Source organism: Microchirus variegatus (genome assembly GCF_963457635.1).
Source record: "Microchirus variegatus genome assembly, chromosome: 9".
Lineage (NCBI taxonomy): Eukaryota > Metazoa > Chordata > Actinopteri > Pleuronectiformes > Soleidae > Microchirus > Microchirus variegatus.
The window spans coordinates 16,879,597-16,893,241 of record NC_139810.1 but is presented as its reverse complement, the minus strand read 5'-3'; the positions used below and the strand labels follow the sequence as shown (position 1 = coordinate 16,893,241).

The 13,645-nt window shown below is 40.7% G+C and overlaps 1 protein-coding gene across 1 annotated transcript in view; it reads right to left on the bottom strand.

The window, feature by feature from the left end:
- Positions 1–522: 522 nt before the first annotated feature.
- mgll (monoglyceride lipase) overlaps positions 523–13,645 on the bottom strand; it is a gene marked incomplete at its 3' end in the record, with an annotated part of 31,327 nt that continues 18,204 nt past the window's right edge. Inside the window, exons 4-8 of the mRNA XM_083894522.1 lie at positions 11,795–11,931; positions 4,595–4,705; positions 4,230–4,319; positions 1,454–1,669; positions 523–633 (exon numbers count right to left, since the gene is read on the bottom strand). Coding sequence (XP_083750648.1) covers positions 523–633; positions 1,454–1,669; positions 4,230–4,319; positions 4,595–4,705; positions 11,795–11,931 — 665 coding nt within the window. The remainder of the gene's footprint in view (positions 634–1,453; positions 1,670–4,229; positions 4,320–4,594; positions 4,706–11,794; positions 11,932–13,645) is intronic.

Below are 13,645 nucleotides of genomic sequence, written 5' to 3'. Positions count from 1 at the left end.
AGTCATTTTTTTGTACAGAAATCTTTAGAAAATTGTTGACTAGGCTTATTAAGCATCTGCCTGAGTGTATGCTCATTGAAATAAATAAATGTGTGAGTACAAGATTTGCTGCTGTAACTTTATGTTTCCAGTTCATAACTGTAAGGGGGGGGGGGGAGTGCCCTTTCTCACTTGAGCCCTTGCACCCTGAAATGTCTACACACTACTGCTCTGGAGATAATGAAAGGAATGATAATGGAGATGACGTAATGGGGAGCAAATAAAATCCCCCATGCTGAGATTAATAGTTGTAAGTTTTGCAGGCAAACCGACACCGCTACTGAGTATCTACAATACAAGTGGTTTTTGGGACCCATGATCCACTTTAAATCAGTGGGCTGATTGACAGGTAGTCTACACAGAGGGGGGCTGGCAATCTCTAATTTCAACTATATGCCCAGAGACTGCCGTCAGTAGCCTACATATTTTGTATACTGAGGAATTCAGGTCTGTTTAAAAGCCCCAATGTAAAAGTTTACAATTTTAAAAGCGCTGCGGGAGATGTTCTGAGATCCAGCTGGTCACCTCCTTCAGCACAGACTGGGCCACCTCTGGGAGTTCGTGGTGGAGGGCATGGTAGGCTCCCTCAAAGACCTGAGATACAATAAGTGAGAGAGACAGAGAAAGAGTCAGAGAGACAGAATGCAGCTCTGTATCTAGCACCAAATACACAGTAAATCATGTTCTCTTATATACGTAAGTACTAAATACTTTAAAGGTGCTATATGTAAGACACTTATGGCGCTTTTCCAATAGGTAGTACCGCCTCGCCTCGCCTCGACACGGTTTGCTTGGTTTTTCATTCAATATAATAGTCATCACAGCACGGCCGTTTTACATGCGATACACACAAACTAGGGACGAGTGACTTGTAAAGCAGTTGTTTTCTGAATGTAATGTTTACTGAATCATCAGAATCAGTTCATTAAAAGTATTTGTTCAGTACTTCCTCCATGACCGGAGCACAGACGCCGTCTGACAAAGTCACTGGGCTGAAATACAGCGTCAGGTTTTGCTTAAATATTGAGATTTTACACAGCACTGTGAGAGAGACACGGCGCCTTGAAGCTGAGGCAGAGGACGAGCGCCACCGAGGTTCGGGAAGTTATTCTGAGTGAACCGAGGTTCGGGACGATAGAATAAGTTTTCGGGTTTCGGTTCAGAACCAATACACCCCTAGTATTAAACTGTGTTTCCAGTTCCACATTGTTGGACTATCAGCCAGCCACATAAGCATCAATGTTTCTGACTAAAAATGTGGCAACTTCCTGAACAGTCAAGTCACACCGTTACCTACTCTGCTGACTCTGTGTGAAGGAAACGGAGAAGGGGAAAAAGGAACAGTGTGGAAATATATAAGGCAATAATACAACATGTGATTTTAGAACAAAAATAAATATTGTCATAATCAAACCTTGATCTTCTTGTCTGTGCTGACTGCATTCTCGAACATTACCATGGAGCCCCTGAAGTCGCACAGCTTGTCGGCGTCGCCGTGCAAGAGCAAGAAGGGCCAGCCGATGGACGGGATCTCCTTATCGATGCGAGCCACAGCCCTCATCAGCTGGATGCCGAACGACACCTGCATCCCGCCGCGGTAGTTCAGCTCATCTGCGTCGTACGCTTCCACCTGGCAGCAGATAGACGGACATGAGATGTATGGAGAGATGGTTCTTAAGTATAACCCCACTTTTCCTTTAACTTTGATGTGAGCTTTCAAGGTTTATGCAGCTCCTCTACGTCATCTCAAGAACCTCAAAACAGAACGCGACTTCAAAAGAGAAAGGTTAAAACTGTCCATTTTCAAACATTTCTGCGGGTTTTTTTCTTTTAACCACATCAACTACATACTTTTGGATATTTATAGGGGCTTAAGTTCTTAAGTGGTTTTGTGTGAGGTTACTTAAATGACTACATCAGTAAAACACAGCAAATGCTGACGTTGAACCCAAATAGGGAAGTGCTGGTTCCACCACAGACAGAAAGTTCATGAGAAAGACAAGTATCATGGGAAAACCACGAGAGTTTGCACATGTGATAAGTCTGAATAATGGATGGCGGGGGGGGGGGGGGGGATGGCTTCAAGGAACAAGGAAATAAAAATGAAAGAGACACAGCTGATGGGGACATTGAAACAAGCAGTGGATCAGAGCTGCACTGAAGAGGACGCACCCCATTCCTTTGACATTAAAACAGTAAAACTGTTCAAGTTCCATATGAGCGTTAACATAAGTCACACACTCGCCCACATACACTACATTCATGTTGTATGTAAACACGGCTGATGGCCCACTCCAACAGAAGCAGCTTCTCTCCGACCACCATTTACTGCCGTGCTTTGAATTCCGAATGCGCTGGCGACAACACGTCCACAAACACCGCCATAAATATCATGTCACAGAGAGACTTTAAAGGTCACCCATAAACCTTTTGTCTACAAAACACTTCACGTGCTCAGCCATAAATGAACTCCAGAATGTTTTCCCCAGTGTCTTCTGGACTACTGGTTTCATGTCGAGTTGTAACTAAAACATGACATAACCAGCGTTAGTTTGGACAAAACCCTGTCATCGTTTATGCTACTGCTATGACTTTGCTCTTCTAATCGACTGAATCTTTTGCACCTGAGAGATGTGACGACACCATTTCCTCCAACACAGCGTAGGAGGCGGGGGGAGCAGGATGAGATCATATGGTTACAGGTTGTACCTTTTTTGTTACAGGATGTGCACACAATGACACCACACACAAACACAACTACAATAACCTGAGTATATTTAAAAACATGAAAATGCTTGGAAAACAAAAGTGATCATTACAATATAACTAAGTTGGAATTCCCTTACTGAACGCACCACAAACACGTTTAGTTTCAAATAACCATGAGAAATAACCATCTAGAAATTCCTATTTCACCTGTTTGTGTTTAGTTTTAATGCACTATTACTAACAAAGCTATTACCTGGACATTACATAGGAAAGACGATAGTGTCGTCATATTACGTCCCTATTATCATTAACATGTTATTACTGAAATGTAATGTTAAGTGTGACTCAGTATAAACATAATGACCAAGCACACACTGCACATTAACTCTAAGGGCCGGGTCTAATATTACTACCACTTTAAAAGTAAACAATATTATACATTAGTATATTCTATTTTCATTGAGCTGATTTTGTTTCCACCTACATATCAAATGCTAATAATTGTTTTGTTTTTTTAAACAAGATTTTGATCATGATGCCACCATGTTTTTAGAGGAAAAATCAGAAAATCTTACTTTATTTTTTTATATATACTACAAGAAAAATAAAATGTTTTGGTTTGTATTATTACAGACTAGGATCTGTCAATGGTTAGAAGCAACACAGATGTTGTGCAGTGTCAAATACTCACACTCATCCTGCTGCACAAACAAAAAAATATATTTTTAAATAAAATATATATATATATTTTTTTTTAATTAAGATTTTAACCATTTAAATGCCAGGTTTGTGTCATGATGCCACCATAATATGCACATGTTTTTCACGATAATTGACATCCTGATACAATAAAATGCACAAATTATGCTCTAATTGAAGTGAGATCAAAAATGGCAGTTTAATAGGGCATATTTTTTGTGTAACGTAAAGGCCAGGATTTCGGTATAACTTAAAAATGGCCATTTATACATATCAGCTCTGTTTTTTGACAGAAATTATACTCATGTAATTTGTTTTTGCAAATAAAGAGTAGGGTGGACAGTCGATTTCATTATAAACACTAAATATAATAAACTTCATCATATGCATGTTCTTTCTGTAGGTTATTGTACTGCTGGTTTGGCAACCTGTGCTGACAGTAAACCCACTACAGTAGACCACACTACACCACTGTACACAGTGTATTTTAGCCTTAGTGTAGGAGCTGAGCTGGAAATTCATGTCATATGCATGAACACAGCTGAACATTATCAAAACAAAAATGAAGAATGAAGGGCACCTGTTTTTAAAAAAACACATGCAAACATACATACAAACAAACACTAAGTTTGAAACAGGGGTCATGCGGTGGTCACTCATCCTGGGACTGTCCAGAACATTTTCGCACGCATTTGCACACTTTGCGTGCGACGCCCACACCTGATATTTCATTCACAGATTACAAATACAACTCAAACGCACGCACAACAATTGTCTCTCACCTTTGACTTGTCCCTTGAGAGCCATTTGGAATTGATGCTGCCGAGTGGGAGGCTGGGAAGCATGTGGTTCAGGACCTTCGCCAGAAAAACCTGCAAACGGCAAAAAAAACAAAGGAAAATTAATCTTCTCATCAGCGCCTCCCAGTAGAGGCTCTCTATTTTTGTAATCAGCAACTAATTACTGTAACAGTCATTCGGTTTTAAGTGGGCACAATCCATTCTTAAATATCAAACACACAGTATAATGATATTAATAATAATAACCAGAAGAATAGGAAAAAGGGTATATGAGGCAGAGATAAGTCACATGACAGATTTTGGTGATTAGAATGGATAGCAGTGTACACAGTGTCGTTATGTCACACCTTGAACGGCGTGGCTGATTCTGGGTTCATTTTGATCAGCGGTGCGATAAGAGCCACTCCGGCAAAATCATTGGGCCTCTCACAGGCAGTCAGGATGGCGACAGCACCGCCCTGTGTGAGAAAAAACAACAACAAAAACAATGTGTGCTTTGTTTAGGAGAAGTAATCAAATGACAAGGAGAAGAATCTATCTGACATGTTTAAGTTTTTCAAGGGTTTAGACTAGGGCTGTCAAAACCAACTTCGCTATTCGAACACAATTCGAATTTTTCCAAAAAAATGAGAAGATTCGAGTTTGGAAACTGACATTCGAACTTCTGCCTAAGCAACCACACATAGCAACCACGCAAATCAACGTTGTGCCTCGTGACGTTCGGGCCACCGCACGACGTTGATTTGCGGTTTGGCATTGTGTTTACAAGATGGCGGGGAGCAGCGCTCCAACAGACGCAGCGCTGGAAAGCATAACTCCTGAAAACTTAAAAAGCGTCGTGTGGAAAAATTTTGGATTTCCATCGGGAGAACCGGGAAGATTACTTCCAGAGAAACAGTCAAGTTATACTGTAAATCGTTAAAGTACCACTCGACTACGAGCAACATGAACGCACACCTCCATTCAACGCATTAACGTACAGACAATAAACCAGTGTTGTTTGAAACTTTGCTGTTTTAAATGCTGCAGCCATAAGCACTTCTGTTTTTGTTTTTGATATGATTGAATTTATTTACTTACTTAATCCATGTGTTAATAGTGGAGTGGTAATAAAATGACCTGCTTGTCTTTGAGCTTCTTCATGAGCTCTATCAGCTTCTTCATTAAACAGCATCACTTGAATATTTCTGGCGTTATATCTTATCTATTTATATATATTTATTATACATTTCTGGCCATGTGTTGGTAAAACTTGTTGCAAATGTTACATAATCGATGAGATTGAAGTGCCCTCTAGTGGATGCAGGAGGTATTGCCCATTAATAAGCTGGTAACGGTGTAAGGATGTAATAAAAAGCAGAAAAATGATGAAAAAAATTTGATTATTCAAATATTTAACATAAGATGCATTACAAATTTGAATATGATTTGAGGGGAGGATTGACAGCCCTAGTTTAGACATTGCCTCTTGGTAAATTGAAATTTCTTTTTTATTTGAATGTCTAGATTTCTGATGTGGGAAGCTTGAGGGGAGAAGCAGACAAATCAACTGTTCAGACCAAAGACACACAGCAAGAGTAGCAGTCAACAGAGTTTGTTCTTTAGAGTGAAGCCTCTGCCCGACACTCAACACACTGTGAACCCTGCATTGCATCCACTGGCTCTCATGTGCTGCCGTCTGTTGTTGTTCCTTTAAGTGTAGAGTTGCCACCCAGACGTGCGATTTTAAGTCTGCCACGTAATCATGTGTAGCTGGGTCAGTGTGTGTGTCACACAATAGCTCTGAGAGATGTGTCTTAATATAAACTTATAAAACAGGTTTAAGAGATAAAATGCATGATTAACAGAACAGAAGAGCGAGAGTGTTTTTTCTTCAGGGCTGGGGCAGGGCTGAACAAAGTGTGAGATTCTGATGCAAGGAGCAGTGGGAAAACTCCTCAGAGGTCAAGACAAACACAAAACAATAAATCTTTTGTTCAGATGGGCCCGAGTTTACACCCTGTTCTTTTGTTTTCTGTCGTCCTACACACACTGGGAGGGAGAGAAATGTGAACACGTAGCTCATGGGGCACAGTGTCTACTGTCATTATGCCTCACCCATGGTGCCGTTTGTGATTGTGATTAAAATCGTTTGCGGTAAGGTCATAACAATTGGGTGTTCCGAGACGGCCAATGTACTAATCCATTTACCACGGTTAACTTGTTCTGGTGTGAAATCGCTTTCCTGCGACAGGTGCAAGTGCTTGTGAAGCCTGTGTGCACCACAGGCATGTGAGCACACACACACACACACACATACACAGGTTTGCCCAGGTAGTCTTCTTAAGACACTGCATTCACTTCCATTTATTTGGACAGCCTAGACTAGTTTCTCATCCCTGGTCCTGGAACTGAGTAAATAGCTTTAAAATATATAATTTCATATAATCTCATTTATTTTTAATAAATGAGATGTAAGATGGGGGCTTCTAAGAGCCTCAGTAGGCAGTGTTTGTGTTGGTTACAGAGAAACTAATACCTGCATTTGCGGTTACATTTAGAGTTATTGGAGAACTGTTGCTCATTACTTGCTTGTATACAGATACATTTTTATAAATAGCCTCGAGTGTGTTTTCCCTATTATTTTCCACCTGAAAATATTATTTCACTGTGTTCACCCTGCGAAGTTGAGAAATTAAAAGGGCCTTAAGGCGAGTCAGTCGGTCGTGCCATCGTTCTTGTTTGGAGGAGTTATTAGAAGAACCCCGCGGCACCAAAATACTTAGAATTATTTTGTCAGATGTCGACGGGGAAAACTTGGGAGAACGAGTTCCAGACGGACAGCTTCTTAAAGGACTGATATAATACATTATTTCTCCAAGTTAACCTAGTTCCTGGTGTCCTAATGAACATGTCTGTTACATGCTTTGGTCAAAATACCATAAGGATGAAGCACCACAGCAGTTCAATCACCCTGCCAAAACAGCTCAGCCCAGCCCTGAGGAGTCAGCGTCACTGAGGCTCCAGCAGCTAGCAGCAGTTAGCATTTGGAAAAGCGATCATTTGCCGTCATATATAAAATGTATCCACACGTAAATCCTCTGAGGCTGGAAGTTTGTGTAGAATTCTCAGCAGGACAACAATTCCAGGAATTTATCAGTCTGATGTCACACTTTGCCTACTTATAGGGCCTCCAGAGTCCCAAATATAAATATTAAAGTGATTCAAAAGTTGGTTTTCCATAATATGTCCCCTTTAAAAAGTGTCTGAAACTATTGACCCACATCTAATTCCATATAAACTCAACCAGCTCCTCAGAAATGAGGTTCAGCCTCATTAGGACCAGGTTTTGGCTCTCCATGAGGACTACTGGTCCTGGCAAGGTCATCGTTAATGCCAAACAGGTCCAGAGGAGGTAACAAAATACACACAAACACACAGTGATTCTCCATGGGTCAATCTATCCTCCTCTCTCTCGTTCTAGAGACTAATTGGCTTCAGCGTTGCCTATGTGAGCTTCCTTTGTCACTTGTGTGAATATTCATTAGTCTGGGGCCAATGACAGTTTTGCTGTGTGAAAGGAGGCACTGAGTAGGGGGAAGACAAAACCTTCCCCAACAGAAAAATGCACTTTCTAAAGACACAGGAACACACTCACACAGCGCGGCTTGCATGCATATGTCCTTACAAAACACACTGAGCCGGGGGAAAACATACTCAACATCCATGATGTGTCACTCAAATGTTGCTCAATCAAATGGTGACATTTCCTCTGCCCAAACTGCTTGATGATTGGTTGAACACACTACATTTATCAGGATCACTGAATGTTATCTGGACAAAAGGTACATTCTGGGAAAAAAACACACACACCCAGACACATACGCACGTCTCATCGAATGACGGAAGGATGAGCGTGAATGTGGAAGAAGGGAGAGCGAGGAGACAGAAGGAGGAGTGGAACAGAGAAGCTATTTAAGAAGCTCATCAAAGACCTTCTTACACTTTCTCTGAACTGGGACTGAGAGGATGAATGCTGGTATTGTATTTTTGGGTGGACTTCAGCTGACATAAACTGCCCGAGGAGCAAAAGTGCTGCCATTATACGGACCTTATAGCCATGTGAAGAGCCTATATAGTGAATAAAACACAGGAACAGAGAGCTAATCATTAAACAAGCATCTCTCTGTGCTGCACCAAAGCCATGTGAGAAGTGAAGAAGCTCATATAGGCATCTTAAACATGAAATGGCGTGCATTTCAAAAAAAAAAAAAGGTGTGTATTTTAAAGGCTTGTTGATACTGTCAATAAAGCTGTCAGATAGATTGATAGGTGTATGGTTAGTAGAGTAGACACATGAAATGTTTGCACAGTGCAGAAGAGAGTATAAAAAATAATGAAATGAAAACACTAAAGTGCTTTTGACTTGTTCTTAAGTACAGGCATGTGAAAAAGCATGTTTGGTTACATGATACAAAAGAAGGCGACGACAAACGATACTGCTGTTTATATTTCACGTCCAATCTCCACCTGTCGCTTGGTATAAGTGTCTTATTTACTGGTTTTCTTTGTCTTCTACTGGGACTGCAATAACCATTGTCAGTGCTAAAGGCCACTGTTTTTAACCAGTGTGTTAGAAGATTTTTTTTTTTTACTAAATATGATCAAACAAACTACTAAGCATCCCTCTTCATGGCTAACTGCACCACACTCTCCTCAGGATATTATCTTTGGAGCAAGGACGTAACACCCACCACAGGTGGTTCCCATTGTGTCTGTGGTGTGTGTGTGTGTGCTTTTCCTGGGCCAATTAAATAGATATCCATACAAGAACAGCGTAATAGAAACAGGATGAGGAGTCATAACACTGGGAAACGATGGCTGTAAAAACAGAGCAACATGACATTTGCTTTGGGTTGGGCTTCCTGCACTTTTTGGTCCGTTTCCATGACAAGGTTAGGCAAGGAAAATGTAATAAAAGTAAACAAGAGTGACGAAAGAGAGGATTCAAATCAAAACAAGAGGAGACAGATAAGAAAACAGTTAAGTAGTGTAGAGGAAAGACAGGTTGATACTTATAATAAGTGATGCCAGCAAAGGGTATGAAAAAATAAATACAGAAGAAGACAGGACAAAAAGGAAGGTGCCACTGTAAGCTCAGAGAGCATTGCCCTAATATTTAGACCATATTTAAACACATGCTTGTCCTCCACCTGGGGTCCGGCAATTAAGTTTACTCAAAACTATTTACGTCTGTGTTCCTACATCCTCAGTTTGTTTTGAACACAACGGGAGACGGAACTGTATGGAAAGACAACATCCATAAAAGGATTGGAGCACTTTTCCCCAACAGTTGCACATGATGCAACAGCCAAAAATGAGCGTTCAAATAAATACAACGCTAAAGTTAATGTTCCGCTGCGGGAGAACATTCCCCATAAAAGGGAATTTCTCATAAGTTTGTCTTACTGAGCCACAGGGTATGATAACATTGTTTAGAAACATTAATGAAGACATACACTCATGTCAAACATTTATAAATGAAGCCTTACTATACGAGGTTACACATAAACAAGTCTGTCTCTAATGTATATTCAGTGCATCAAGCTTTTGCTACTAACTTTTCCTCGACATATACATATAGTGTGTGTATTTTCCCCACAAATCGTTTCAGTTGAAGCCACCACGCCCACAGAACAACTACTGTGCTGCGAGATAACAACACTCCCCACGCCTGTAATGAATCTGGACGTCTCGTCTCCTCTGTGTTCTCTGGTTTAAAAACGGCTCTTCCAGCTGTGAGATAATAGAATACGAAACTGTGTATTGGGGTTTAGCCTGAAATCTTTAGGACTAGCAAAGGTGGAGCTGAAGGCTTGTATATGGATTCAACCTGCAAACACTGAGAAGAACCATTCTCATGAAGTATCTGATTACTGCTGTTTGCTCTGTTAACTGGACAGTGGATCACTGAGCACAAATTGAAGCACCACAGCAGTTCAATCACCCTGCCAAAACAGCCCTGTTCAGAACGCTCGGTTTTGAGTGCCTGTCTCGTTAAATGCAAATGAGACACAGGAAACTACGTAAGCATCACTGAGGCTTCCGGCAGCTAACATTTGGAAAAGCCATCATTTGCCGACTCTAGTCGTCGCATTGCCGTCATATATATAACATGTATCCACTGGACACATAAAATAATCCTCTGAGGCTGGAAGTTTGTGTAGAACTCTGTGCTGCACTGTGCAACCAAGAATAGAACACTTTTGCCCTCTTAGTCTGCCCTCTCGCATTTTTAGGGACAAAGCGGAGCTCCGCGAGACAACAATTCCAGGAATGTCTCATTGTGACGTAGCAACGAGTGCGGAAGTCGACATCGCGTGTTTTATCTCCCGTACTTAGACTGAGGCGGACAACAAAAAAAGTCATCTTTTTTCCACACTTTGCCTACACATAGGGCCTCCAGAGTACCAAATGTAAGTATTTCAATTATTAAAAAGTTAATTTTGTCCCCTTTAAATTGCTTTTTGTGTCCATGTTGTATTAAACTCCACAAAACCCCATTTAATTGCAAGTTTAAATGGATTTTTGATCAGTAAGTATGCATTAAATCGGCATTCACTCCGAAAGTCAAATTACTGGGTTATTATCATTTGAGGCTCCCGTCAGCATTAGTGGGAAAGCAAGACATGGGTGAACATGCACATTTCTCCTTGCAACATTTCCAGGTTACCACTACAATGCACTCCTGGATGTTACTGAACCTTACTTTTTATAACTTGGGACAGCGCTCACTCATTTTATATCAAGAATATCAAGAATTCACAAAGTGAATAACACAGGCCGTTAGGGTTATATTTACTCGGGACATTAAACGGATTCCTGGGCTGTTTCTATGCTGTGAGGGGACACGTAATCTTCTCCGTCAACAAATACAGCCCCATTGCCCTTCAGCAGGTCACTGAACCTGCACCTTCTCTGCTGGATATTTACAGTGATCGCCACCAGCAGCTGGAGGTTAAACACAATCGGAGTTACTGTGTAAAAGGTCAACATCGGACATTATTGAACGGACGTCCTGCAGAGGCGTTATGAACTTTGTCCATCGTGGATAAATAATATCTGGTCCTATACAGCCAAGCCAAACAAAGTCAATAGCTGGGTTTCCATTTAAATGTATTGGAATATTTGTGGTAAAATGAAAAGCACACTTGATGTTAAGCAAATATTGGGTGGACCAATATAAGCAGTAGGTGGAACTTTGAAGATGTAAATAAACAGAGCACAGCAAGATCAACAATGTGTCATGCCCCATCTGTTATTGTAGTAATATTTGCTTCTTGCACCAACGAGGGATGTTAATGATTAACCATTCGTTGACTAGTTGCTGTTAAGCATTAAACCAAATATGAACGGATTCATTAGAAAACATCAATTTCTTTTCGTCTGTGTAATTTCTCGGCAGCAGTGTTGTAATATAACGAAGTACAAATACTTTGTTACGTTAAAAGCTAAAAGTTAAAAGTTTGCTATTAAAAATACTTCAAGTCAAATCTAGAATATCCTACCATGGAGTGACCCACGAGGAAGACTGGTAGGTTGGGGTAGCGGGATTTCATCAAGTCAATGTGCTGCAGGGAGTCTCTGATGTAAACCTGGAAGTCTTTGATGCTCATCCTCTCTCCTTCACTCTGACCGTGGCCAACTGTGCGGGAAATGAGAAAATGAGAGCAAGAGTGAATGAGCGATGTGATTTTTTTTTTTTCTTTTTTCAAAAGTTGTTAGTCAAAGCTCTTCTTTCTCACACTGCAACAGAAACAGTGCTAATTACTTCTCAACAGTTGACAAAATTGATCATCCCTTCATCGCAGTGGACAGACTGATGCATTGTCTTCATTTTAACTTTGAAAGGCGATTGAAAAACCGGAGAGAGACAAATGGAAGCAGAGACATGGGAGATGATGACGGAGGAAGAATGCATAGGAAGTGGGGATGAGAACACAGAAAGGAAAAAGAGATGAGAAGTGAGGAAAGTCTTAAAGACACATGGAGAGGAGGACAATGAAGAATCAGGATGAGAGAGGAAAATGATAGAGGGGAAACGAAGAGGAGGAAGAAGAAAGAACATGAAAGATGACAAACAGAATTGTAGAGAAGGCTGGATTAACAGGATGACAGGAAAAATAAGGTGGCTGACAGATGGAGACAACAAGCAACACAAATATGCATATTCTATATATATATATATTATGTACCAACCAGTGACATACTGCTTTCTGTGGCAGTGGCTGAGAGGTGAGGCTGGTTTCCATGGTGACCACTAAATCAATATCACATGTGAGCTCAAAAACATTGGCCATATGCGCCGCTCCCACCTTAGGGGTGTGCGAGTGTGTGTGTGTGTGTGTGTTCGGAAACTATGTGGTAGCATGTCTTTCATCCTACACATTCGTCTGCTCATCAGTCGTGAAATTGTGACAAAGTGGGAATCAATACACAATCACAGCAGCAGTGAGTGATGGGAGAGCTGCAAACTTCACATCGATGCACCCCATACATCCTCCCCTCTACATGTCAGATCGATAACCCCACACGCCACTCAGTCAACTTCTTCTACTGTTGCAATAAATCTCACACACACACATGCAGAGACTTTGAACGTGGCATGGTTGTTGGTGCCAGATGTGGTGGTCTGAGCATTTGAAAAAACTGATCTACTGGGATTTCCACGCACCACCATTTAGTTTACAGGGAATACAGAGAATGTGCCTTGTTGTTTAAGTCAGAGGAAAATAGGCCAGGCTGATTAGAGAGGAACAGCAAAGCAACAGTCACGCAAATAACCACGTGTGCCCAAGGTATGCAGAAGATCATCTCTTCATGCAAAACTTCAAGCACATGGTCTGCAGCAGTAGAAAACAACACCAGGCTCCACTACATCAGGTGACCAATGTGTACCTAATAAATTGGCTTTGAAGCCTACCTCACAAAAATATATTACGTTGTTTTCACCACGTTCTGATGTATGTTTTTTTCTTTCTTTGAAAATAATTTGTATGAATTGAGTATGTCATTTTTTTTTTGTTGTTTTCTTATTGTTCTGCATCTGTTTGGTCTCCGTCAAGCAATACTATCAGACTTGACGGAGGAAATCACTTTGTTCTATTTATGAGTGGGAAGTAGAATAGAATACATTGTATTTTATTCTTATTTATGGTATTTATACTTACTGCTGCACTGGCCCGGAGAAGCACAGCAATATTTCATTGCATTCTATTCATTCCTGTGTGCAGCAAATATCTTAAGGAGTTAATAGGCTTAATCAGCATTGTGTAAACTTTCTATTTACTTGATATAACATTTATATTTAAAATAATAATTACCACAATCCATCTGTAAGTGTTTTTGTGTGTTTTTTT